Here is a 27535-nt window from a genome sequence, read left to right as displayed (position 1 = left end):
AGCCGGCCGCGACCGGGAGACTCATGGGCGGCGCACAATTGGCCCAGCGTCGTCCAGGGTAGGGGAGGGAATGGCCGGCAGGGATGTAGCTCAGTTGATAGAGAATGGCGTTTGCAACGCCAGGGTTGTGGGTTCGATTCCCACTGGGGGCCAGTATAAAAAAATAATAATATATGTATTCACTAACTGTAAGTCGCTCTGGATAAGAGTGTCTGCTAAATGACGTAAATGTATTTATTTATTTTATTTTTCAAGTAAAATATAAGGGAGTTGTACTCCAGTCTAGTAGGTGGCAGTAATGCAACAAATTGGATGCCAACCGCCGTTAAACCTCATTGAAGTAGAAGAAGAAGAAGACTAGGCTAGGGCAAAATAATAACATTCAGCAGGTTCATTAGAGACCCTTACAATCACTAAAACTGAAAGTATGGATTGCACTCCGGTAAGTCTCAGCTAGCCAATTATAAAGAATAACAGTTATTACTTAGAACTAATAACAGTTCGTACAGTAGTAGCTAGCCAACATTAGCTAGCTGCCTAATACATCAGACTGTTACCATTGTCTTCCACTCTCGGATTCTAAAAGGGACGACTAGCTAACTGGCTAACGTTAGCTAGCTTCGTTAGCTCCCTAACGTTAGCACATCCTCCATTGTAAATTCCCGTAGCAGCAGTTAGCTTGCTAGCATGACGGTAAGCTAGCTAGTTATCTACAGCAGTGGTTCCCAAACTGTGGGGCGCGCCACCGGGGGGGATGGTGCAAAACAACAACATTTTTTTTCGAAACTGGGTAGTGCGTCATCAGTACCTCTTGTCATGTTAGTCATTGCCTACCTTAGAGCTATTGTCCAGATCAGCTAACGTTTTTTTATTTAGGTGTTTTAGCCCGTAGATGTTGGGTCCCGAGTGAAAGAGTTTGGGAACCCATGATCTACAGCAAGATACAAAGCCAAAGGGCCCTGTTTTAGATTAGAGTGAGCTAAAATAAAATACCCAGACTTGTATAATTTCCCTGAAGAAGGGGAGTTTAGGCAGAGTGATCGACATCATCATGACACTTTGAAGTTTCTAATCTAGAGCTAACTAGCTAACGTTAGTGCTAACCAGAGCCATATGACTCTGGTGCTAACTACCAGTGCTGTGTAATCTTATCAAGTAAGAATCTAGCTAGCTAGCTAGCTATCTATTTGTTTTGCTAAATTGAAGAGCTCATAGCTAATTCATGGGCATTGTAAGTAAACAATACAGCTAGATACCAATTAAACTAGCTAGCTAACAAGTTGAAAATACATGTGAAACTTTTGAGCTTTATCAGACCTAGAAAACAAGCTTGTCTGACAGCACAGCATTTCCCCATAATATCTAACGTTAGGCTAGCTAGCTTCAATGAGCTGCTGTCTTTGGTCTAACTTGCACTTGTCATCAGAGCAAAGCAATCAGAGGCACTCCAGTCATCAGTCACACTTCACTTCTTTGAGGCGTCAGTGACCCAGTAGTGTTGTTATCTACTGATTTGTCTTTGTAGGGCATCTTCTCCTGATTGATCTGCCCAAAGACACCAGGGGCACCCTTTGCAGGGCAAGAGTCGGTTTGTGTATAGGCTCACCATTTCTTAGGACTGTTTCTCACACCCTATGGCATTGTTGTGTTGCAGACTATTGGGGAGTTGTTCCGTACCCTGTGTGAGATGGGCTTCAGTGAGGAGCAGATCCAGTCTGCCGTGCAGGCAGGACACTTCTCTGTGCCTGACGCAGCTGAATGGTGAGTCCTCCCAAACCATAACCCTGTTATAATGGACAGGCAAGGAACTATGTTTTCCAATGTCAAAACAGGATTGGTAACTGACAAGTGTTGCCAAGAACTGAACATGTCAAACATATTTTCTCAATGTGTTTACGGCAGGCTCTTACAAGGTGAACATCTGAGGCACAAGCTGGTCAAAAATCCATCCCAGCCAGTTGGAACAGCATTTGCTGCATTCAACCCTCCCAAAGATGCAGGGAGCTCTTGCCCCCAAAGCACATCACAGTCACAGACATCGCCCACTGACAGTAGAGGTATGACACACCATTATAAGAGTCATTAGACATTTGTTTTCCAAGGTTGATTGCATACTGTAATCTAATGTCTTATTGTACACAATTGACCACTGCTCAGTCATTTGCCCCTTTTGTACAAATCAAATAGCTGTCTTGTAAAGCATCTAGCAGCAGACTGGCTTTGCCTTGTTTCTAGCCTAATTCATCAGACTGTGATAGCAGGTATTACAGTCTGAGACAATGCTATACAAGCCAGAATGTTAAATATAACTTACTCTACCTGTTGGACCGGTTGGTCCTCTAGACTCTTGAAATTTGAGAAGAAATATCCACAGGAAAGTATTATTAAACAAACTTTTCAAAACGCTGGGACTGCCGTTGAGATTTCATCACCTGGTACATGCGCAAAACCATGTAGACGCCTGCAAGACTTCAGTTAGTATGCATGCATCGTGTGTGTATATACTAACTCTTGTGCGTGTGCCTCAGGTGATGAATAAACAAATCGTGAGAGCAGCACACAGAAACCTGTTTTGAAATCAGTTCAATAATACTTTCCTGTGGATATTTTGTCTGAACTTTCCAACGACAAGGACGGAATCAGCGGACAACAGGTAAAGTATGTTCAAATGAAACATATTCAACATTCTGACTTGTAAAGGGAGTGTTCAGAATTTTTGTACCTATATATTACAGATGAGAATGAATGCTTGTCCAGTCCACACTTGGAATTTGGGTGAGGCTGCCTTGTCTCCAGCTGCAGATACAAGGGAACTGTGTACAGGACAGGGCATTCTGCATAATTTGCTGTAAATTATCCAAGCTTTTTGTTTCCAAGCTAATCTCCCTCTTAGAATGCTTATTTGTTATATAGTGACACCATTTCAGTTCACCCCAGACACATTTATGGCTTATAATTGTAGCCTTAAAAATGTATTACTGTACTGAAGCTTGAGGCTAAACACCACCCTACTCCGGACATAGCATAGCAGCTGGGTATTTTACCCTTTATTTCAGCACAGTTACCTTTCTGTTTCTTCTGTTTTTATATTATTTTATTTTTTTACATGTATTTTGTATGTTTATTGGATAGATAGAGGTTAAAGGGGAGAGTGCTGAAAGAGAATTGAGATGGATTTGAACCCATCCTGGCAGCGGTACACCATACAGTACAGCTCCAGAGACAGGGGTTTATACTGCTAGACCACCCCAGGCCACTCTGTTTCTAATGTTGTGTGCCTGAAGGCCCCTCTTTAGTCCTGGGACGCCCACAGCCCTCCAGTCCATCCACAGACCCCCGGCCGCTGGAGTCCCGTATCAGGCAGGACAAGAGTGACTTCCAGGAGCAGCAGAGGATGCGTGTGGCCAACGAGGCCAGGAATGAGAGAAGGCAGAAGAAACAGGTCAGCAGCACCTGCCTGATCGATCAGCTGAAACACACTGAGCACACACGCAGACACACACACATATACACACGCAGACACACACACATATACACACGCAGACACACACACATATACACACTCAGACACACACACATATACACACTCAGCATAACCACAGGGTTGTGCTTGCTAGTGTAACATACTTCAGTGCACACAATTGATACGGAATATTGGTTTATTCAAATCATTGAGACTGTATCTTCAGCCTTTTTGCAAACAAGTCACACTCAGACAAAGCATGATCCCTGACATATGTGTTGTTCCCTCAGGAGCGTGAGCTGGTGCTGAAGCGTATTGCAGAGGACCGGAGAAGCTTGCAGGAGAAGAAGACCCAGCCGAGCGCCCCCACTGAGACCATGTCCCCTCCAGACAGCAGCAAAGGCCAGAGGCTGGGGGGTACGGTCCAGACCAGTGTGGAACACAACTGCATCCTCATGGTGAGGCTGAACCCTCCTCCTCTGGCAATGTTTACATATACCTAGCAGCATACAGAGAGGGGAAAAAGTACACTGCTCAAAAAAATAAAGGGAACACTTAAACAACACATCCTAGATCTGAATGAATGAAATAATCTTATTAAATACTTTTTTCTTTACATAGTTGAATGTGCTGACAACAAAATCACACAAAAATTATCAATGGAAATCAAATTTATCAACCCATGGAGGTCTGGATTTGGAGTCACCCTCAAAATTAAAGTGGAAAACCACACTACAGGCTGATCCAACTTTGATGTAATGTATTTAAAACAAGTCAAAATGAGGCTCAGTAGTGTGTGTGGCCTCCATGTGCCTGTATGACCTCCCTACAATGCCTGGGCATGCTCCTGATGAGGTGGCGGATGGTCTCCTGAGGGATCTCTTCCCAGACCTGGACTAAAGCATCCGCCAACTCCTGGACAGTCTGTGGTGCAACGTGGCGTTGGTGGATGGAGCGAGACATGATGTCCCAGATGTGCTCAATTGGATTCCGGTCTGGGGAACGGGCGGGCCAGTCCATAGCATCAATGCCTTCCTCTTGCAGGAACTGCTGACACACTCCAGCCACATGAGGTCTAGCATTGTCTTGCATTAGGAGGAACCCAGGGCCAACCGCACCAGCATATGGTCTCACAAGGGGTCTGTGGATCTCATCTCGGTACCTAATGGCAGTCAGGCTACCTCTGGCGAGCACATGGAGGGCTGTGCGGCCCCCCAAAGAAATGCCACCCCACACCATGACTGACCCACCGCCAAACCGGTCATGCTGGAGGATGTTGCAGGCAGCAGAACGTTCTCCACGGCGTCTCCAGACTCTGTCACGTCTGTCACATGTGCTCAGTGTGAATCTGCTTTCATCTGTGAAGAGCACAGGGCGCCAGTGGCGAATTTGCCAATCTTGGTGTTCTCTGGCAAATGCCAAACGTGCTGCACGGTGTTGGGCTGTAAGCACAACCCCCACCTGTGGACGTTGGGCCCTCATACCACCCTCATGGAGTCTGTTTCTGACCGTTTGAGCAGACACATGCACATTTGTGGCCTGCTGGAGGTCATTTTGCAGGGCTCTGGCAGTGCTCCTCCTGCTCCTCCTTGCACAAAGGCGGAGGTAGCGGTCCTGCTGCTGGGTTGTTGCCCTCCTACAGCCTCCTCCACGTCTCCTGATGTACTGGCCTGTCTCCTGGTAGCGCCTCCATGCTCTGGACACTACGCTGACAGACACCGCAAACCTTCTTGCCACAGCTCGCATTGATGTGCCATCCTGGATGAGCTGCACTACCTGAGCCACTTGTGTGGGTTGTAGACTCCATCTCATGCTACCACTAGAGTGAAAGCACCGGCAGCATTCAAAAGTGACCAAAACATCAGCCAGGAAGCATAGGAACTGAGAAGTGGTCTGTGGTCACCACCTGCAGAACCATTCCTTTATTGGGGGTGTCTTGCTAATTGCCTATAATTTCCACCTGTTGTCTATTCCATTTGCACAACAGCATGTGAAATGTATTGTCAATCAGTGTTGCTTCCTAAGTGGACAGTTTGATTTCACAGAAGTGTGATTGACTTGGGAGTTACATTGTGTTGTTTAAGTGTTCCCTTTATTTTTTTGAGCAGTGTATTTGATCCCCTGCTGATTTTGTACGTTTGCCCACTGACAAAGAAATTATCAGTCTATACTTTTAATGGTAGGTTTATGTGAACAGTGAGAGACAGAATAACAACAAAAAATATATATAAATTGATTTGCATTTTAATGAGGGAAATAAGTATTTGACCCCCTCTCAATCAGAAAGATTACTCTTAAAGGGAGTGCTCCTAATCTCAGCTTGTTACCTGTATAAAAGACTCCTGTCCACAGAAGCAATCAATCAATCAGATTCCAAACTCTCCACCATGGCCAAGACCAAAGAGCTCTCCGAGGATGTTAGGGACAAGATTGTAGACCTACACAAGGCTGAAATGGGCTACAAGACCATCGCCAAGCAGCTTGGTGAGAAGGTGACAACAGTTGGTGCGATTATTCGCAAATGGAAGAAACACAAAATAACTGTCAATCTCCCTCGGCCTGGGGCTCCATGCAAGATCTCACCTTGTGGAGTTGCAATGATCATGAGAACTGTGAGGAATCAGCTCAGAACTACACAGAGGATCTTGTCAATGATCTCAAGGCAGCTGGGACCATAGTCACCAATAAAATAATTGATAACACACTACGCCATGAAGGACTGAAATCCTGCAGCGCCCGCAAGGTCCCCATGCTCAAGAAAGCACATATACATGCCCGTCTGAAGTTTGCCAATGAACATCTGAATGATTCAGAGGAGAACTGGGTGAAAGTGTTGTGGTCAGATTAGACTAAAATTGAGCTCTTTGGCATCAACTCAACTCGCCGTGTTTGGAGGAGGAGGAATGCTGCCTATGACCCCAAGAACACCATCCCCACCGTCAAACATGGAGGTGGAAACATTATGCTTTGGGGGTGTTTTTCTGCTAAGGGGACAGGACAACTTCACCGCGTCAAAGGGACGATGGACGGGGCCCATGTACCATCAAATCTTGGGTGAGAACCTCCTTCCCTCAGCCAGGGCATTGAAAATGGGTCATGGATGGGTATTCCAACATGAATATGGCCCAAAACACACGGCCAAGGCAACAAAGGAGTGGCTCAAGAAGAAGCACATTAAGGTCCTGGAGTGGCCTAGCCAGTCTCCAGACCTTAATCTATTCATAATGGCATATTATTAATCCCATAGAAAATCTGTGGTGGGAGCTGAAGGTTGGAGTTGCCAAACGTCAGCCTCGAAACCTTAATGACTTGGAGAAGATCTGCAAAGAGTAGTGGGACAAAATCCCTCCTGAGATGTGTGCAAACCTGGTGGCCAACTACAAGAAACGTCTGATATCTGTGATTGCCAACAAGGGTTTTTCCACCAAGTACTAAGTCATGTTTTGCAGAGGGGTCAAATACTTATTTCCCTCATTAAAATGCAAATCAATTTATAACATTTTTGACATGCGTTTTTTTGGATTTTGTTGTTGTTATTCTGTCTCTCACTGTTCAAATAAATCTACCATTAAAATTATAGACTGATCATGTCTTTGTCAGTGAGCAAACGTACAAAATCAGCAGGGGATCAAATACTTTTTTCCCTCACTCTAGGTAGACAACTGTCTTAATAGTTGACTTGAGAGCATCCCTATTGGTTCATTGTAGAGGCGTGCATGAATTGTGTAGCCTAGTTTAGATGTAGATTGAGTTGGTATGTTATAATGGAGGTTTCACTCTCTCTCTCTCTCTCTCTCTGTGTCACTGTAGATCCGGCTGCCCTCTGGGGAATCCATGCGGGAGCGCTTCTCGGCCGATGCCCCTCTGCGCAGCGTGGTGGAGCACATCTCTGGGCGCCACCCCTCCCTGACTTCCTTCTCCCTCCTCCAGGGGTTCCCACGGAAACGCTTTGGGGAGGCGGAGTTGGCCTGCTCCCTGCGCTCCCTGGGCCTCACACCCAATGCTGCCCTCTGCATCCAGACCACGCCCCCAGAGACACCCCAGGACCCGCCCAGCCCAGCTGCACGCCTCTTATTGGGTCAGGAGGAAGTGGTGGTTCCACCTCCTGCGCCTCCCCAGCCACAGATGCCAATGCTGGAGGAAGGAGGGATGCAGGATCCCGCTCTGCCCCCACCTCTGCCTCACCAGTTGTGGGAAGAAGCAGTGGGCTACGCAGGCATCCCCGGTGTTGGTCCCCCAATGACCGGACCTTCTCACTCCTGGGGTAAGATTCACGTGTGGCGTATGGAGATCCCATTCAGAATGTAATTTATCCATTCACAGCCAGCTTCAATATCCTAGTTGATGATTTGTCTGGTATCTTTCTACCTTCAGATTTTTTTCCCCTTGGAGTATAAATGGTTATTCTGTACCCTGTAACGCTGTATAATTACAGTATGGACCCATTAGTTTGAGGCATCACTTTGTGACGACACCATAACACCATTACAGGCACTGAGTTTCTTTCAGGCATTCTCTGGGTCAGCTGAATGTTTTCCCATAGGTTCAGATCTAGGATCAGCTTCCTCTCCCCCAATCCTAACCTTAACCATGAGTGGGGAAAATGTGAAACTGACCCAAAATCAGCATCTAGCTGCAACTTCACTCTACACCAAAGTTTTGATGCTTAGTTTTTCCACTGACAGGACGGGGGCAGAAGCTGAATCCTGGCGACGCAGAGGAGGCTGCCAGCTCAGAAGATGAAGAGCTGCCAGAGGGGGAGAGAGAGCCACCCTTCCTCTTCAATGGTACTGCCCCCTCTGTTGGGAATTGGCTCTCAACCTTTGCCCTGCCCCTGATTCTCAGCCCTTCCTCTCTCGCTCCCCTCCCTTGCTCTGAGTCTCTGGTTTTGTATCTTTCCTCTGAACTCTGTTCTTTGCAGTACGAAACAGATGACCCCTCTCACTCTCTCTGTATCAGTTTTTACACAAATTACCATGGCTTTGAACTTGATGACCACTGCAGCCCCATTTGCAGTAGGATTTAATCTACTGTCCCTTGGGAATCTTTTTTGAAAAAACCTTTTTGACAGCAGGTCAAGTGAACCAGTGTGTAGAAATCCATTGAACTAACCTGCCATGGTTGCGGTCATGATAGTGAGCCAACTGGGCCGGTAATGATGTTTGCTATCTCCTCTCTTATCGTGAGAAAGCTACTTTGATTGGGAAATCGCAGGTGAATGCCCCCGACTGTCCCACTTTCACCAGTTTGCACTGCACTCATCAAAAAAACTCAGTCTCTCTGAATAGTGGAGCTCTGAGGTATACTGACAGACAGTAATCCGTGTGTGACACTGAGTTTGTAAAGCTTATTGCCGGGGATTCCTTTTTACAGTCACAGAGGAAGCTGAAGAATATGAAGATTGTGATTAGAGAGTAGATGTTGATGAGAGGCATGTGATAGTTTATGTCTTCAAGACATTCATTCAGATTGTTAAATAGCTTTGATATTTGGCTGAAGTAATTCAACCTGTATGGCTGTTAGAATTAATAGAGATCCTGATTCTGGTCTGAGTGAGTCTGTTTCTGTATCATAAAGGCCTTAAGTAATACCTGTGGTTAAAAGCCCAGTGCAGTCAAAAATGTGATTTTCCTGTGTTTTATATATATTTCCACACTATGAGGTTGGAATAATACTGTGACAATTATGATAATACCCTTTTAGTGTAAGAGATGTTTGAAAAGACTGCCTGAAATTTCACCCTGTTTTAGTGGGATGGAGCTTTGGCCTGCATGGTGGTAAATTAGTTAATGGACCAATAAGAAAGAGTTCCAAATCTCTCTGCCAATAACAGCTCATTTTCAGTTTTCCCCTCCCCACTCAGATCACTCCCAGACAATGCTAGCAAAATTCTTGCTTATAAATTGCTCTTTGCTAAGAAGTTTTGTTACCCAGAATTGATTTGATATTGAGATAAAAACGTCTGCATTGGACCTTTTAACTCCAGCAGGTATGCCCCGGTTACCCTTCTTCCCAGAGAACCGGCTGCATGGAGGGCTGGAGCCCAGACACCACTGGCCAGACCAGGGGAACAGACTCCGGTGAGTGCCCAGCCTAAACTCAGTTACAGAGTCACACACAATCATTATATACTTCTTCTTACACAAAAAGCTGCTTGCTTCTCCTAAGGGGAGGCAAGCTTACATGAGAGATAAGGAGTACTTTACGTTTACATTTTAGTCATTTAGCAGACGCTCTTATCCAGAGCGACTTAGTTAGAGAGTGCATACATTTCTTTTTCATTTTTTTTCAAACTGGGCCCCCGTGGGAATCGAACCCACAACCCTGGCGTTGCATGCGCCATGTTCTACCAACTGAGCTACATGGCTCCATTCCTTAAAGCATTGTACACCAGTTCTCACAGCCTACATGTCTAAGAGAGGGAAGTGATGAGTTCTTTAAAGCCTATTCAGCTGCAAGAAGATTTCAACCTTGAGCTAGGCCTCTGGTGCCCGAAGAGATAAGGAGCCAGCAACAAATCACTCCTTTGTGCGCTGTGAGAAGAGGAAAACTAGAAAGTCATGGAATAGCACTATACATTTACATTTAAGTCATTTAGCAGACGCTCTTATCCAGAGCGACTTACAACAACTCAACCATTTTACATAGCATTTAGACTGTAACAAAACCATTTTACATAGCATTTAGACTGTAACAAAAAAATGTCCCCAACAAAATGTAATAGGTAACTATATAAAGTGGATTTTTTTGGGTCAATGTGGAGTTCTGATCAGCACTGGAACGCCTTATTATAAACGTGCTTGTTGAACGCGTAGAAGTGTGCCAAAGGTCAACCGTAAGAGTTGACTTGATGTGTTGGCATGTAGGCTTGATAGCATGCAGCCTGAGGAAGGTCCCAGGACCAAAACGTTGCTAGTATGGACTTGCTCTGTAAATACAAGAGTTTTTCCACATTTTAGCCAGTGTGCACTTGCACATTCACCATCATGGATTTAAAGCATTGCATTGGTGTAAGCATTGGCTTGAGGAATTTTCATACCGTTGTTAAATCCATGACGGGAAGTGTGCAGGTGTACACAAGGGGGAAGAATCGGGACGCAGCCTTGGGCCCTTTTATTTTGTTTAATCAGTTGACTTGATGTGAACATACAAACGTGTGTTTGTCTCTCCAAGGGAGGGGGTGGTAGAGGACCCAGCAGTGGAGCCAGAGGAGGCTGCAGGTCACGTGGTGCCGGGGGCAGCAGGCCAGGCTGCAGTAGAGCGCCTCCAGAGAGCCGCCCAGGACGACCACCATGCCTCCCAAGGCCACCCGTCTCCCCCCAAGAGACCCTTCAGAACGCCCAGCGTCCCCTCCCTCTGCGTCATGGCCACCCTTGCCACCGTCAACCTCATGACAGGTCAGAGAACAACTTTAAAGTCCAACACTGTAATTTGCACTCAAACATTGTTAAAGGGGCCTCCCTGCTAGCCAAGACAATGACCTAGCCAAACGAAATGGTCAGAATTGTACATTGATATTGGTTGTGGTTTATTGCAGTTGTGTAAAAGTTCCTGAGCAAGATCACAGAAAGGTGTCGTGGCAGGAAAGCTGCATAGAAAATGCATTTTCATCCAACGTCCTTTCTATTCTTTCTTTCCTCCTCTCTCAGCTCCCAGCATGCAGTACAGCAGCAGTCTGTCATGTCTGACCCCCGAGCTGGCCGAGCTCCTGCTCAGTCACATGTCCCGCGAGAGGCTCCTTCGCCCACGCACCCTGGAGCTCTTCTTCGGCTGCCCAATGCAGAAATTTGTCCTCAACTGCTACCCGTACTCTACCAATGAGCTGCTCCGGCAGCTGCGGGCCTTCACTGCACTGAAGCACCTGAGCCTGGTCAACTCTCCTCTCATCACAGGTACACCTTTACCTTGACAGCATTGGTACTGACTGAGTATGCGTCCCAAATAGCACCCTATTTCGTATATAGTGCACTACTTTTGACCAGAGCCATATGGCAACGCTATTGTCAGCGCCATATGAAAGTCAAGTTAAGAAATAAACAAATACCACCAATTTGGTGCCTTTTGAGAAGTGTAACTTGGTTAAAAAAAAATGTTTTAGTTCACCTAATTTTAACATTCTGTCAAAGAGCACATGTTCAACTTAATAAAAAACATGTTTTCCCGTCTCGAGGTTAAATACAAAAATGACTATAGTGTCTATTAAAGATGCACTATGCAGAAATCGCTCCGCCATTTCCTAGATGCAAAAATTCTAATAGTTTGCCTAATTTCAGTTTGTGACAAAACAAACAAGTATAGTGTAGAGAATCATTGTACCATCTAAACCGCTGTGAAATAACTTTTCCATAACCAAAGATATTGTATTTCCAGCTGTTTGAAGCTGGTGTACAAAACCGAAAGTAAAAGACGCAAAACAAAATGTAAGAACGGGAAGCATAGAAATAGCGAACATAGAACAGATCTACCGCTTCTTAGCCTTGCTTTCAATGAGTGACAGATCTATAACATACATTTCTATGTGAATTTGGTCAAATAAAGTAACAAGGTTGACTGTACAAGGGTTGACGATTTCATCTTAAATCAGCCATAAATCCCTGTGTGTGTGTGTGCAACAGGGAGTGGCAATTGAATGCAAGCTTCACCCCCCAAAAATGTGCTAAAAAATGTCTACCTTGTTTATCTATGGGTAACAGGGTTGACATGTTATCAAATCACATTTTATTGGTCACATACATGTGTTTAGCAGATGTTATTGTGGGTGTAGCGAAATGCTCGACCCGCTCAGTTTTCCACCACAAAACAGCGACAAGAAGATGCCCCCAGTCATCCCGTTAATTGGGATACTTTTTCAGTTTTTGTTGTCTGAGTGAGGGAAATGCTGTAAATCGAGAGGAATCAATTTGTTCTGAAAGATGAGAGGATTATGTTGAGGATTATAATAAATATTGCTTAGTCATACAAGCGAAGAACACACCCATGAGTCAAAATGTGTACTTTTACAGTATTAATGTTTATGATCACTATGTTTGATCCACAGTTACAAGGATGACATGCATTATACCCTGGGTTGTCCTGAGCAGAATGAGCCTATGTTTGGCGTATTGTGAAGAAAATTAGCCGCGTAACACGCACTTGAATGCACTTATGACTCCATTCTATGCGCATCATAATTACAATCTGTTTGTCTGAAGTGCCTTTTTGAAAGCCTAACACTGAGATTGTATTTTATACCTTAGCTAGCCATGTTGGCAATCGAATAAGCTTTCAAATGAAGCCCACCTGACCCAGATTGCAATTTATAATGGAACGTGTTTGGATTGAGTAAACCACAGCAGTAATTGTGTGATGGTGGGGACACAGGGTTGTGTTCCAAACAAAACATCTACAAGTGTGCTTGCTTCAGTTCCTCAACGTGAAAGCTAGGAGAGCAACAAACAAAAAACGTATAGTTGAAGGAGCTTTCCTTGAGTCATAAAAGTGCATTGAAATGACTTGGAGACACCAGTTAGACCTCTCACTCAAACTCTTATAATAGTTTTTTCTTATATTGAATACTCCAAAATGTAAATTAATATTCTTATTATGTTACTGAATGTATGTTTTTTCAGATTTCGTTATTGACAAATGCTGTGAAAAGAACAGTAAATGTAAAATGCACATCAAATCAACAATGTAGTGTTTGGATTCAGTCTTGTGTCAAGTGAACTGTTGTGTCCTCACCTTTTGGTCTGATAATTTCCCCATAATCTCCAAAGTGTTCTCTTTCAACCGCTACCATGGGCATGCATACAGTATGCTTCTAATATTCTTCTGTTAGAAACATTTTACATTTGGCCCTATCCATACAGACCAATTTCCACGAGTGTAAGGGGTTAAAGGGCTCTTAATTTAATATAAAAGGCTTTTAAAATTCAATATTGGTGCGTAAATTCTACTTAAAATATCAAAGGGACACAAAAGGCACTCTTTTTGTGGAACGACCCAGATGTAGTGGTGAGATATCACTTTTTAAGAAAACCATATGGCCTGTTATCTTTGCAGCATTGCGGCTATGATACTGAAGGTTCTCTCTCTGTGTCTTCCCGTTTTCCAGACACGGGCCTCTCTGTACTGTGCAGCCTATTGAAACTGCAGCACCTGAACCTGGCCTCGTGTAGCAAGCTAACCGACTCCTGTCTGCAGCACATCACAGGTGAGGTGCTTCGTTTACCCTGGGTTTTGTTCACTAGGCACCAAACTTAAGATAACAGACTGAAACAGGGAGGGGCTATACCTGCACTTGTCCAGTAAGAGATTTGTATCTTTTTCAGTTGCAAAACATTTTGCTACGGTGTGCACTAATGAATACGACCCTGGCTACAGCATGGAACGCCTGTGGATGAATTAGGTTTTTAATGCTGAATAGAGGTCAAGGGAGAAGGAAGGGGATAGCTTTGTAACGCTGGAATTATATAATAATAACCTAGTAGCCTGCAATGACCCCATGCAAGAACACTAGATCAAAGCATAAGCTGTCATTTAAAGTCAACCAAGGAAAGATGAATGCATTTGGGGAGCATAGTATGGCATGAGGGGGGTTTCAACTTAAATGATTGAATTCATAATTATGGATAAGTGTCAACCATTTTTAAATTCCCAATAGTTCAACTCCTGTATAAAGTAATGAACACTTCAAAGGAGGACTTTTTATCTCACTCTGTACCCTTTGTGTCTCCAAGGATTGAAGAGCCTGTCTTTCCTGTCACTGGACCAGACCAAAGTAAGCGATGTAGGGATGGTGCTGTACCTGCAGTCTGCTCCTTCGTCACTCACCCAGCTCAGTCTGAACCAGACCTCGGTCACAGAGGCCACCCTGGCAGCGCTGCCCGCCTGTGTGCCACAGCTACGACTGCTCAGCGTCAAACACACCAAGGTAGCTCTCTTTCTCGCGTACGCGCGCGCGCACACACACACACACACACACACACACAACAGCTCTGTATTTCAACACACAAACATACGCAGACACTACCATTAAGCTTCAACAACCAACACTGGTATAAGTTGTTTCATAATATCTCCGCCTCCTCCATCAGGTGAGAGACGTGTCGGCCCTGGCGGCGCTCCCCAGCCTGCAGGCCCTCTACCTGGACGGCACGGGGGTGATGGAGGGCTCTCTAGAGTGCCTGGCCGTCCACTCCACCCTCTCTGCCCTCAGCCTGGCAGGCATCTCCGTCGCAGACGGCAACCACGCACTCCAGATAATTTCAGGTGAGCTGCGTGCGTGTGTGTGTACTAGGATTGGTCGATTTTACGATTGCATCGTCTATCGACGATGTTTGACAGCCATCGTGATGTCACAAACGATGGTTTAGCATATTTGAACTTGACTGCTCCGTGGGAGTCTGGCAGCGCACAACAGTGCAGCGAGCATTCTTCACATTTTATTGTGTTACAAAGTGGGATTAAAATTGATTAATTGTTATTTTTTGTCAACAATCTACACAAAATACTCTGGCAAAGTGGAAGAAAAATAAAACATTTGTAACTAAAATATAGTCATTGCATAAGTATTCAGCCCCTTTGTTTAGGCAAGCCTAAATTAGTTCAGGAGTAAAATTTGGTTTAACAAACCACATTATAAATTAATGTGATTTAAAAATAAAATAAAAAATATGCTAACCCTTCCTCTCTCCACATACATACGTCTGTAAGGTCCCTCAGTCAAGTATTGAATTTCAAGCACAGATTTAACTACAAAGCCCAGGGATATTTTTGAAAGCCTCATAAAGAAGGGCAGTGATTGGTAGATGGGTAACAATAACACGTCAGACATTGAATATCTCTTTTAAGCATTGTCAAGTTAATAATTATACTGTGGATTATGTATTAAACCACCCAAACACATCAAAGATACAGTCATCCTTCTGAACTGAGCTGCAGGACAGGAAGGAAACTGCTCAGGTATGTTACCATGAGGCCATTGGTGATTTTAAAACAGCTACAGAGTCCAATGGCTGTGATGGGAGAAAACTGAGGCTGGATCAACAACATTGTAGTGACTCCATAATAATGACCTAAATGACAGAGTGAAAAGAAAAAACTACAAATATACAGAATCAAAATATTCCAAAACATGTATGCAACAAGGCACTAAAGTAATACTGCAGAAAAAAAACACTGCGAAGGAATACAACTTTTGGCCTAAATGCAAAGCCTTATGTTTGAGGCAAATCCAACAACACATCACGGAGAAACTGCCTCCTTATTTTCAAGCATGGTGGTGGCTACATCATATGGGTATGCTTGACATCGGCAAATACTGGGGAGTTTTTCAGGATAGAAAGAAACGGTATGGAGCTAAGCACAGGCAAAATCCTAGAGGAAAACCTGCTTCAGTCTGCGTTACACCAGAGACTGGGAGAGGAATTGACCTTTCAGCAGGAGAATAACCTACAACACAAGGTGAAATCTACACTGGAGTTGCTTACCAAGAAGACAGTGCCTGTTCCTGAATGGCCAAGTTAGTTTTGACTTAAATCTGCTTAAGAAATCTATGGCAAGACTTGAAAATTGCTGTCTAGCCATGACCCCCAACATCTTGACTGAGCTTGAAGAATTTTGAAAAGAATGATGGGCAAATATTGCACAATCCAGGTGTGCAAAACTCGTATAGACTTACACAAGAAGACTCACCGCTGTTATCGATGCCAAAGGTTTTTCTAACATGTATTGACTCGGGGAGCTAAATACTTATGCAACGACTATTTTAGTTATTTAATTTGTATTCATCTTTTAAAAAAGTATATTTTTCTTCCACTTTGAGTATTTTGTGTAGATTGTTGACAAAAAAATGACAATTCAATAAATGTTTATCCTACTTTGTAACACAATAAAATGTGAAGAACTCCAACGGGTCTGAATACTTTTTCAAGGCACTGTGCAAGAGAACAATAAAGATTGTAGAAAAAACGGAGCGCATCAAAGCAGCCCCCCCCCCCCCCATAGTAATGAGGGAGAGAGGGAACAATTGCAAAATAGACTAATCGAATAGGAAGTTTAAACAAACATGATACATTTATGCTTTACTTGTCCAAAGTGTTGGCCTAGGCAAAGTTGTACATTGTCCCGTCGGAAAATCCCTCCTTGCAAACCAAATAGCCAATAATATAGGCCTACACATAGGCTACTGTCAATAAAAGTTGCAGTAAATGTTACTTTGACAAGTTAAACTTATATTTATAATATTGTTGTAGTGTTTATTCATGTCATTGAATTGTGCAACAGGCAATCGGGCATAAGCGCCAATTGCAGCACTTTCAATAAGCGGGAACAAAAACATTTATTAATGAGTTGTCTCACAAACAACTTTTATTTTGAATAGCATACAAATTGTCACCAACAATCAGATAAAACGAATGATTATTTAGCCTATAACATTCTTTATATCACTTGAATGAACATGGACTTAGGCTAACAACGAATAGTCCTATTGTCCTTAGGCTGTGCCTTTTGCCTATCGAACTGTAAAAATCCTAAATATACAATCAGATAAAACAAATGTATTATTTATAACATTCTATATAACAAGGAACACCAGCATGTTCACCCCCAGAGTAGTGAACTCAGCAGGATGATGGAGGTTGACTTAGGTCAGGTCTGCTGGCTCACCTTTATCGTTCGTCCTGAAACCGAAGAACTGCCAAACAGGCGAAGACGTGCTTTTCTTTCCCACCAAATCAGCCATCGTTTTTTTCTGATTTAGCTATACTATATTGAACAAAAATCTAAATGTAACAATTTCATTGATGTTACTGAGTTACACTTCATATGAGGAAATCAGTCAATTAAAATGCATTTAATTAGGCCCTAATCTATGGATTTCACATGACTGGGAATACAGGAATGTGTCTGTTGGTCACAGATACCTTTAAAAAATGGGCCTCAGGGTGTATTTTTGTGCATTCAAATGGCCATCGATAAAATGCAATTGTGTTCGTTGTCCGTAGCTTATGCCTGCCCATACCATAACCCCGCCGCCACCACGGGGCACTCTGTTCACAACGATGACATGAGCGAACCGCTCGCCCACACGACGCCATACATGTATGTGGTCTGCGGTTGTGAGGCCGGTTGGACATAATGCCAAATTCTCTAAAACGACGTTGGAGGCGGCTTATGGTAGAGAAATGAACATTAAATTCTATGGCAACAGCTCTGGTGGAGATTCCTGCAGTCAGCATGACAATTGCACACTCCCTCAACTTGAGACATCTATGTCATTGTGTAGTGTGACACAACTGCACATTTTAGAGTGGCCTTTTATTGTTCCCAGCACAAGGTGCACTTGTGTAATGATCATGCTGTTTAATCAGAGAAATGCTCACTAACAGGGATGTAAACAAATGTGTGCATAACATTTTAGCAAAATGTGCATATGGAAAATTTCTGGGATCTTTTATTTCAGCTCATGAAATATGGGACCAACACTTTACATGTTGCATTTTATATTTTGGTTAATTGTATCTATAGTTACTAAGTGAAATCCCGTCACTTCCTTATTTAATTTGTATTTTATTTTACTGTCGGAAAGTAGCCTAATGAAGAAAGAATGTTGCAAATGCACTTACCCAGATGATCAAGATGAAATGACAATAGCTTACAGTTGATACGGCTATAATATACTGTATATTTTTTAAGGTAGGCTAATATAATTCTGCAGCCTAGACTAGATTTTAAAAAATAACTAGGCCTAACACTGTTTTATTTTAAACAATGATTTAATGAGATTGTTTGTGGCTTTTGTAACAATTTAAATAAAAAAATATATTATGCACCAAATCACAGTTCTGGTATAACCAATGTGTCCTTCATATTGCGTTGTTCCCGCCAATTGACCCCTCCATGCGCAACCCAATGATGTTTGAACAGGACAATGTCAAACATCGCCCAACCCTAGTGTGTACAGCAGGAGTATTCAAATCAAGGCCTCAAGTACTGCTGTTTGATTGATTTTTAATGTTATTGATTTAATGTAATTGATTGGCCAAAGTCCAATATCCTGTTTCCCCAGGTCTCTGATTAGAGGGGAAGATTGCTACAGATGTTAATGTTTTGTATGACCGGCAGTTTATAGTTAAATGGACTGTATTTAATAAAGTACTCTCTCTCTCTTTCTGTCTGTCCCCCCCAGGTCTCAGGCTGACCCAGCTGACCCTGCCTGGACGCCACTCAGTGACGGACGCTGGCCTGACCTTCCTCTCCAGACTGTCCCTGCTGTCCGAGCTGGACCTGACCGACTACACACACGTCACTGACCACGGGGTCACCCAGCTGGCCACCATGACCAGGTCGGATCACGCTCTGACTACATTTTCTGCATCCCAAATGGCACCCACTTTTGTAGTGAACCATATAGGGCAGCGTTTCCCACATTTTGTGGTTGTGCACATTTTGGTTTTTGCCCAAGCACTACACAGCTGATTCAAATAATCAGCCCATCAACAAGCTTTGATCATTTGAATCAGCTGTGTAGTGCTAGGACAAAAAACAAAATGTGCACCCCTTGGGGTCCCCTGGACAGAGTTTGGCTAACGCTGATATAGGGATTAGGGTGCCATTTGGGATGCACCCATTATCCTTTATAGGTGTCAATATGAGGCTAGTCATTACCACAACCAGAGGCAGTAATTCATCCCCCCCAAAAGTTTAGATTAACCAGGTATGTTGGTGCTGAGATGGAAGGACTAGGATTACTGCTCTAGCTCTTTCACCAGCGTCCTCTACAGTTGCCTCTGTAACATCGCCGTGAATGAAGGAATGCTGGGTCGTATTCATTAGGAACCAAACAGGAAAACGGACTGAAACAGGGTGTGACTACCTGTCCAAGAAGAAATGCTTGTTTTGTTTTCTGTTGCAAAAAGGTTTTGTTTTACGGTGAACACTAATGAATAAGATCCTGATAGAAATGCCCCCCTCTCCTGTCTCCAGGCTGAAGAGGCTGTCTCTCAGTAACACCCAGGTGACGGACGCGGGGCTGCCCTCCCTGCGCAGTCTGCAGGAGCTGCTGGAACTGTGTCTGGACCGCACGGCCGTCACCAGCCGAGGAGTGGCCGCCCTCGTCACCTGTCTGCCGCACCTGCAGGTACGGCGCACGCATGTAACCCTATAGACAACTATTGTATCAGTCGATAGAACTCTACAAATAAGTCATAGAGCTAACAGAGCTCCGTTATAAAACTGTATTGAAACCGCATACTGTGATTGGTAGTAGTAGCATTGATGTTGTCTTCATGTTCCAGGTATTAAGCTTGGCCAGTACTCAGGTGGGCGACACGGTGGTGAGGAGAGGTCTGGTCCACTGTGCTCAGCTGTTCAAGCTCAACCTCAGCCGGACACGCATCACTGACCACGGTAAGGTCGCACTCATCATCTACAATCACTACCATTGAATTCCAGCATGAATACTCATGAAGTAAGGGAATCTCAATTGCGACCATGGTCTCTTTTTCAACGATGCCCTGTGAATCCCAATTGAGACCAGGGTTTAGAGATGGAATACCAGCATTTAGAGCTGGAAGGAATCTGTTTACATTTACATTTTAGTCATTTAGCAGACGTTCTTATCCAGAGCGACTTTACAGTTAGTGAGTGCATACATTATTTTGTTTTTTTCATACTGGCCCACCGTGGGAAACGAACCCACAACCCTGGCGTTGCAAGCGCCATGCTCTACCAACTGAGCTACACGGGACCACATTCTTGTTGTCTTATGTTTCCCTCAGGACTGAAGTTCCTGAAGTGCATGAGTCTGAGCCAGGTAAATCTGGACGGCTCAGGCGTGTCCCTCACGGGCATCGCCAACCTCATCACCTCCTGTCCCCACGTCACCAGCATTCGGGCCAGCCACACGCGGGCCATCCCACCTGACCAGGTCTCGGACGACGACAATCAGTAGAGAGACTGAGAATTGAGGTGACCCTCCAGCCCTTTCTGCTAAGGCTTGGGTGTGCTAGCTAGTAGCTACCGCTGTACTCTGTGGTCTTAGCCCCAAGTGTCTACACACTGCATCTAGCTGACTGGCTCAGCGAAGTCTGGGTGACGATAAACCCAGCCATGTCTAACTACACTGCTTCAACTGCAGCTAGTGGCACTAATCGCTCAATCGCAAGTCCACTGTTGAAACCTTTAAAAGGGTGCGTTCTTGTGCTTCTAAAACGAGAGCCTCTAAAGCAGCGTTTCCCAAACTCATTCCTGGGGCCACCCTGGGTGCACGTTTTGGTTTTTGCTCTAGCACTACACAGGTAACTATGATTGGGAATAGATCTGCCTGAATTCTCTAATGAATCAGTTAACACTACGGAGGTACAGCTGTGTGATCTGCTACTAAAGAGGGCTATGATGATGATCCAGGTCCAACAGTTACCTCCAGTTGTGTAATGTCAATCAATTACATTTTTGGTGGTTTAAGCCAAGGCAGCAACTGGAAAGCTTAGCATAATGCTAGTGGTTGTAGAAAGAGGTTGGCTTCTCACAGCGAACAGTGGGCCATGATGTGTGTTGCATATTGAGTGGTTGGGTTCAACAGCAAGAATCCAAAGCGGCGACTTCGTTCATAAATACTTTTTCTTCTCATTTTGTTTACACAGATGTATAATACTGTTTATTTTCTCAATGTAAATTGTTTTGGATAACAGCACTGTATTCCCTACATTCTCAAAGGAAAATGCTAAATTAATAAAAGCTGCATTTTGAATGTGTTGTATTTATTTAAAGAACCCCACTATAAGATGGTAAATATTACATTGTCAATTCATTCAGACTGTTTTGCCATACAACGTTCAATAAAAATAAGGCATCATTAAGGCTCTTTTACACAGGGAAAACAAGTCACTTTGAAATATAGTAAAAATGACCTAAAAGCTGCTGCATACACTTTTTCGATGTCAGCACAATGGAATGCATTCCATAATGCACATTGGGATGCTTCTGGTGAAATTAGCCATTTAGAGCGCAGACTGAGCTGGAGGTAGGTGGGTGATGTTGGCCTTAGAGACTGATATTGGGTCAGTTTTGCATTTTCCCCACTAATGTTTAAGATTGGGCGAGGGCTATCATACTTTTACAGTATAGGGGAATAATATTGCAATGTGGGGTAGTACTCTGCACAGCCACAAGGTTTCATCTGGTCACATAACAATTTAACACGTTCATAAATTTTTTACGTAGTTATTACACATTGATTACACTTACTCGTATTTCATTAGTCACAACGACTCATCGATACGTATGCTATGACGCTGATAAGGTTGTCTCGCGCACCTGCCCTTCCCCAAGCTCTGGACAGTGCTGGTCATTTAAAAAAAGCTAGCTAACGTTAGCTGATGGATGCAAACAATGTTATTCCCCAAAAACATAGCAAAACGTCATAATCTGTTTCTGTAGCTATAGTTGGCTAGCTAGGTGTCATCAGCTAAAATACCCCTAATTTATAAAACTGTTCTTATTTGATTAATGGTGGTCGGACCCACCTATGTGAAGCTAGCCACAATAAGGAATAGCCACAATAGTGGAATTTGCGGTTAGCCTTCAAAGTAAATGTTTGTCATTGATAGTGATGCAAATGAATACAAATAGTGGAATTATGCCATGGATAATGCTAAACGAGTTTGGATTATAATATAAATTCCACAAAATAAAATAATTTGTTAATTTGACAAAAATCTGTTGAAATCACACTGGATGTATTAGACTTTAGAATTGCATTGGGGGCATATTTATTTCACTGTACAGACTTACCTATGGATTATGGATCAATGACATGGGGTATCAGGCTACTCAGTGACACCCAGAGAACATTAGCGTCGTAGCTCTTATTGCGGGACTCTGAAACAACTGTAAATTGAGCCACATGTAATGTACCAGTCACCCTACTATGTGTATTGAACACTATTCCAGAGGAAAAACAATACAACCTGGATGTTTTGGAGTTTGATAACTGAGGAGGACGTTGGGGAAAAAAGCTCTTGGTAGTGAGTAGACTGACACCCCATTTAATTGATCCCCAATCCTTAGGTAAGGCTGTACAGTGCAATGTGAATGTCAATACGCACAATAGCTGACTGGGGAGGTGATTTCACACGGTCACAGTACTGCAATAAGAGCTACAACCAGGGGCGGCCTGTTCAATAGGGCGATATGGGCGACGCACTGCCAAACGGGAAAAGGAAGGGATTTTTTTTCTAATCAATTATATCACGGCAACAGTCGTTATCAGTGTTGTAATCTAGACGTCTGATCTGCCACAGTGCCACACTGCCACTAAATGTCCAATTGCTTCAAATGGCCACCCCCCCTTTTGGGGCGATTTCAGTCAGGTTGAAAATCGCCCAGAAGTCTGTCATAGACTCCCATGTAAAATCTATTTTTTTCAAATTTCAGAGCTTTCAATACAATCTCTATGGGTGTCTGAGGGCTTGCACTTACGCGCTTTCGTCATACGTAACGTAACCATGAACGTAACTAAGAAAAGAGCGGATTGTGTCTTTGAAAGAAGTTCCTTTTTGTCGGCGAACAAATGAAGATAAATTGGCAACGAAACAATTAGGACCTCCCAGACCAAATTTAATAATTCAACAGGTTTCTACTAAAGGCGGAAAGTCCTACACCCGAGGATTTTCCAAAAATTAAAAAAAAAAAAAAAATAACATTGCCACTCAACTGGATGAGGGATACAGGCTAGCTGTCCGCCGCCACAACGATGAGGTTAGTGTTGATAATCACAAGTTTACTGGAGAACTGAGACCAAGTAGAGACTTTGGACAGGGTGGATATGGTATAATAAAGGCAGTTTATTCAGAGGTAAAGATATCTGGAATCGCGTGCACGGACCCGTTCGTCAAACTCTTAGGGAGCTATACATTAAGCCCCATTACTTACCATATCAGATAAGAGAAATTGCTGCAGCTACATATATTTTACATCCTGGCCCTACATAGTTCACTATTTGCATCACTTACCAAAATATTACATGTGGTCATATATGCTTGGAAAGTGGAGATGCCATAGAACGTCAAAAAAGTAAACATTGCTGGAGACACATTGCCGTTTTGGAGAAGACATCGCGTTTGCTAGCGAAGAGATTTGTTGTGGCAAATGAACTTGGGCTGGGAATTGCCAGGAACCTCACGATAAGATATATGCATTGCGAGTCTCATGATTCTATACGTATTGCGATTCGATAGTGTGATTTTATTGCGCACCATATGTCTGTTGCAGAGGGATCAGAAAGCCATGAGAACGAGTTTTGATCAGTCATGGAAATAAAAGTGCTGAAAACAAATTGGCTCCCAATGTGAAAAGATTGAGAACAAGCTATGAAGGAACAATAATGGTGTTTTGGTGCAGGTACAGCCAACTAGCGCTAAAATATTGCGATATTGTCAATACAGTATATCGTAAAGTATCACTATGTAACTCGATTTCTTTCACCCCAATCCCTCAAATTAACGGTAAATAACTGAATTGTTTGCCCCACATTTAGCTAAGATGATTAGCTAGCCAGCTAAAATGTTTTATTTAGTTAGCAGTCGCATCTACAATAGTTTACTGTCAATAACATGTCTCCAAAAATGACGTGGTGTCTCCAATTGTGTTGACATTTTACAATTGCGATGCGCATCCATGAGTATCCACTTTCTGTAGCTCAGCTGGTAGAGCACGGCGCTTGTAACGCCAAGGTAGTGGGTTCGATCCCCGGGACCACCCATACACAAAAATGTATGCACGCATGACTGTAAGTCGCTTTGGATAAAAGCGTCTGCTAAATGGCATATTATTATTATTATTATTATTATCTGAAGAGAGCCCCCGAAACATTGTGTGCACTGTGCAGACATTTTATGCAATAAATGAAGTAGGTTGAATCTAGTAGTTCTGATCTTCTGATTGGTCCTGATGAGTTAGGGCGAGGTCCCCTCCAGGCTACTGTCACTGTTGCATTGGCTCTGAGTCGGGTTCTCTGTCTTCAAATGTTCAGCCTAAGAGAGGGGATTTTTGTGTGTGTGTGTGTGTTTAACAGTGATGATGTGTGTGTGTGTGTGTGTGTGTGTTTAACAGTGATGATGTGTGTGTGTGTGTGTTTGTGTGTGTCCTCAGAGCAAGAACTCGTGAGTTGGAAGAACTGAGAGGCCTATGGCGTGGGTGTTGTCCTTGGCCACCTGCTGACAAGGCTGACAAGATAGGACCCTTTTGTCCATTGTTATTGGATAGGAACAGAACTTATAACCAGCTCCTGACCTAAATAGATCTTAGCACAACATTTTACTCAACATATCATATTCCATATTCACTATAACAAATATATTTACTACGACATTAGCAAGAACCGCCACATCCTCAGCCGGCTAATCCAGTGTGTGAAGTTTTGCGGAGTGTTTGAGTTAGCTTTGCGAGGCAAAGATGAAACTGAGGGCTCCACCAACCCTGGTAAGCCAACACTTTTGAGATCAGTCAATAAATGCTTCTGGTATTGACTTATATGCTGCCCCTGTCTTCATGTTGTTGCTGGACATATCTTTTTTAAAATGTGTGTAGGTCACCTAAATCATCAGAAAAATTGCCCCCCCTGAGAATTTTTTCAGGAGCCGCCACTGGCTACAACGCTAATATTTGCTTGAACTCTTCACAGTTGTGTTCTGTGGGTGTCACCCCATTTCATTGCTCCACATTCCAACCTTGTTTAACATTATCTAGTCTAAATATTGCATGATTTCATCAATTGTAACCTTCTGCGTCACTTTCAAAGCGGTCCTTTTATTTTGAAGGCAAATTCCACTATTGTGGCTAATCCTTATTGTGGCTATTTTCACAATACATAACCCGGTCCGGTCAAGCCTCACCAGCCAGATGAAGTTAACTGGCTGCTTATAATGTTAGCTTTGGGCAACAGGGTTAAGTAGCTGGCTAGCTAGTTATTTTCATGAACTGAAGTTAAATTTCAAGTTCAAGTCGCTACTTACTCACATGGATTCCTAAATCATTGCTAAGAATATTGAAAATGACTGCAGTTTCTATTGGTCATTGTTTTCAGGCTAACGTTAGTTGCATTGGTGCTCGCTAGGTAACGACTAGCTAGCTACCCCAGAAGTTGCTAATAACATCTGTATCAAAGATATTTGCAAAAACTAATTATCCTGATCTTATTTCAAATGCTCACACAGGTCGAACAAATAATGCATTATTACCAACGCGCTATTGTAAACACATCGTTGTTGGCGGGTGTGTGCTTGTTTGCATACTTTTTTTTGTACAGATTTGACAGTGCTACTGATCGTAGTGGTGGTGCTTGGCTTGCACATGCAAATTCATCACACACAACATTCTATAATATAATTGTGTTATTTGACGTGTATCTTTTTTTACACGCAAAGACCCAAAAGGCGTTCCATAATATCTAAGGGGCTCAATAGCCTGCCTGATGGGACCAGCCTGATCACTGCATTCTGTGGCGGGTGATTTAGAAGTAGTCAGGTGCAGGAGGGTAAATCACAGAATAAATGGTTTGTTCGGTAAGAACAGCGGTACGCAGCGTAAAACACGGGTGAACAGCGCACTGGAGAACAACAAAGTACACGGGTGAATATCCCGGCGATACAAAACAATGTAGCTCCACCGCGCTATAGTAACCTACACAATAAACAATCACACACACAGACGAGGGGCTGAGGGAATATTTATACAGGTACTGATGAGGGGATATGAAACCAGGTGTGTGTAATAAACAAGACTAAACAAATGGAATGATGAGATGAGGAGCGGCAGTGGCTAGAAGGCCGGTGACGACGAACGCTGAAGCCTGCCCGAACAAGGAGAGGAGGCAGCTTCGGACGAAGTCGTGACACATTCACCATTCTTTTCACTTCAAGTAAAACAGAAATGACTACTAAACTGATTGACAGATGATGATAGATAATGCCACACTCACGATGCAAGCTCCTCCTCCAACCACACACAGGCATCCAGGTCCAGGTGATTGGTGGGCTCGTCCAGCAGCAACATGAAGGGCTTGATGAACAGAGCTCTGGGAGATTAGAGAGGGAAAACAAAACAAGTTATTACAGACATATTACAGAGAGGGGAAAGAAAACAAGTTATTACAGACGTATTATATTATTACAATGTAACTGAAGGTAATCTGACTGGGTAATAAACGGATAATTGGGTAATCATGTCTCATCTGCAGCCAGTAATGAAACCTGACTACTATATTCCATAAATATCTCACACTGCTTCTCAATGCTCCATCTCAGTAATAAAAATTGGGTAACGATGGCAGTGTCCTCACAGTGCTCAGTAGAGGGAGCCAGAATCACTGACAAAACCAACACTTTCAATCGGTTAGGGGATGTTGATAAGGCGTAGAGGCCAACTCAACATGCACTACAGTGCATTCATCATACAGCATCGCTTGCATAGCTTACCCACCTGGCCAGAGCCACGCGCATCCTCCAGCCTCTGCTGAAGTCCTCGAGTTTCTTCTGCTGCATGGGGGCGCTGAAGCCCAGGCGGTGGAGGATCCTGGAGGCCCGCACCTCCGCCTTGTCTGCATCCAGCTCCTGCAGACGCTCATAGAGCTCCATCAGCTTCTCACACTCCGCTTCGGGGTGACAGAGGGAAAAGGATATCAATTATATATCACTAGATACTGTGCAGCTCCTCTTTTCTGCAATAATACAACTAGGTTGTTTCATACGTAAAAATGTATGCACACATGACTGTACGTCGCTTTGGATAAAAGCGTCTGCTAAATGGCATATTATTATTATTATTATTTCAAGCCATGCCTTTTAACAATGAAATCTGCGATTGCAGCATCCATTTTTTTTTTACTTTTAAATTAATTATATATAGCCATTGATTCTTGAATAATATAACTTATAAATACGTAATGAGCTTAGTTCAACTGTCGTTCCCCATCAGAACGAAGCCCTCACAAAATGAATACACGCCAAACCAGTTATAATTTTCAAAGATAAAGACACAAATGCGTTAATTAGAAACAACGCGATTAATGACCATTTTAAAAGCTTCTAT

The 27535-nt window shown here is 43.4% G+C and overlaps 2 protein-coding genes across 4 annotated transcripts; one reads left to right on the top strand and one right to left on the bottom strand.

The window, feature by feature from the left end:
• The first annotated feature begins 357 nt into the window (after positions 1-357).
• LOC121550043 lies at positions 358-21197 on the top strand. 3 transcript variants are annotated; one of them, XM_041862123.1, is made up of 17 exons: positions 358-442; positions 1655-1761; positions 1903-2057; positions 3297-3442; positions 3754-3921; positions 7274-7727; positions 8149-8250; positions 9450-9543; positions 10637-10860; positions 11113-11355; positions 13557-13655; positions 14182-14375; positions 14539-14713; positions 18636-18792; positions 19433-19586; positions 19744-19855; positions 20227-21197. In XM_041862123.1, exons 1-17 carry the CDS (start codon positions 428-430, stop codon positions 20397-20399), a joined length of 2772 nt encoding a protein of 923 aa, XP_041718057.1. In that variant the 5' UTR covers positions 358-427; the 3' UTR covers positions 20400-21197. The 3 variants fall into 3 exon arrangements, with proteins under 3 accessions (XP_041718057.1, XP_041718056.1, XP_041718055.1); XM_041862122.1 differs by having other exon boundaries at positions 3285-3442; positions 9453-9543; XM_041862121.1 differs by having other exon boundaries at positions 3285-3442.
• A 5131-nt stretch (positions 21198-26328) lies between these two features.
• Positions 26329-27083, bottom strand: LOC121549495 (ATP-binding cassette sub-family F member 2-like). The gene is made up of 2 exons (XM_041861285.1): positions 26927-27083; positions 26329-26522 (listed from the first exon to the last, which is right to left on the bottom strand). The coding sequence occupies exons 1-2, from the start codon at positions 27079-27081 to the stop codon at positions 26423-26425; spliced, it is 255 nt and encodes an 84-aa protein (XP_041717219.1). The 5' UTR covers positions 27082-27083; the 3' UTR covers positions 26329-26422.
• Positions 27084-27535: the final 452 nt, after the last annotated feature.

Source organism: Coregonus clupeaformis, chromosome 34 (genome assembly GCF_020615455.1).
Source record: "Coregonus clupeaformis isolate EN_2021a chromosome 34, ASM2061545v1, whole genome shotgun sequence".
NCBI classification, from domain to species: domain Eukaryota; kingdom Metazoa; phylum Chordata; class Actinopteri; order Salmoniformes; family Salmonidae; genus Coregonus; species Coregonus clupeaformis.
The sequence above is the reverse complement of the archived record's forward strand: the minus strand, read 5'-3'. Positions and strand labels throughout refer to the sequence as shown.

Coding starts and splice junctions, on each gene's coding strand:
- LOC121550043 (XM_041862121.1), top strand. Junction 1,762..1,902: donor GTGCCTGACGCAGCTGAATG/GTGAGTCCTCCC, acceptor TGTTTACGGCAG/GCTCTTACAAGGTGAACATC. Junction 9,544..10,636: donor GACCAGGGGAACAGACTCCG/GTGAGTGCCCAG, acceptor TGTCTCTCCAAG/GGAGGGGGTGGTAGAGGACC.
- LOC121549495 (XM_041861285.1), bottom strand. CDS start 27,081: ATGGAGCTCTATGAGCGTCTGCAGGAGCTGGATGCAGACAAGGCGGAG. Junction 26,523..26,926: donor ATGCGCGTGGCTCTGGCCAG/GTGGGTAAGCTA, acceptor CTAATCTCCCAG/AGCTCTGTTCATCAAGCCCT.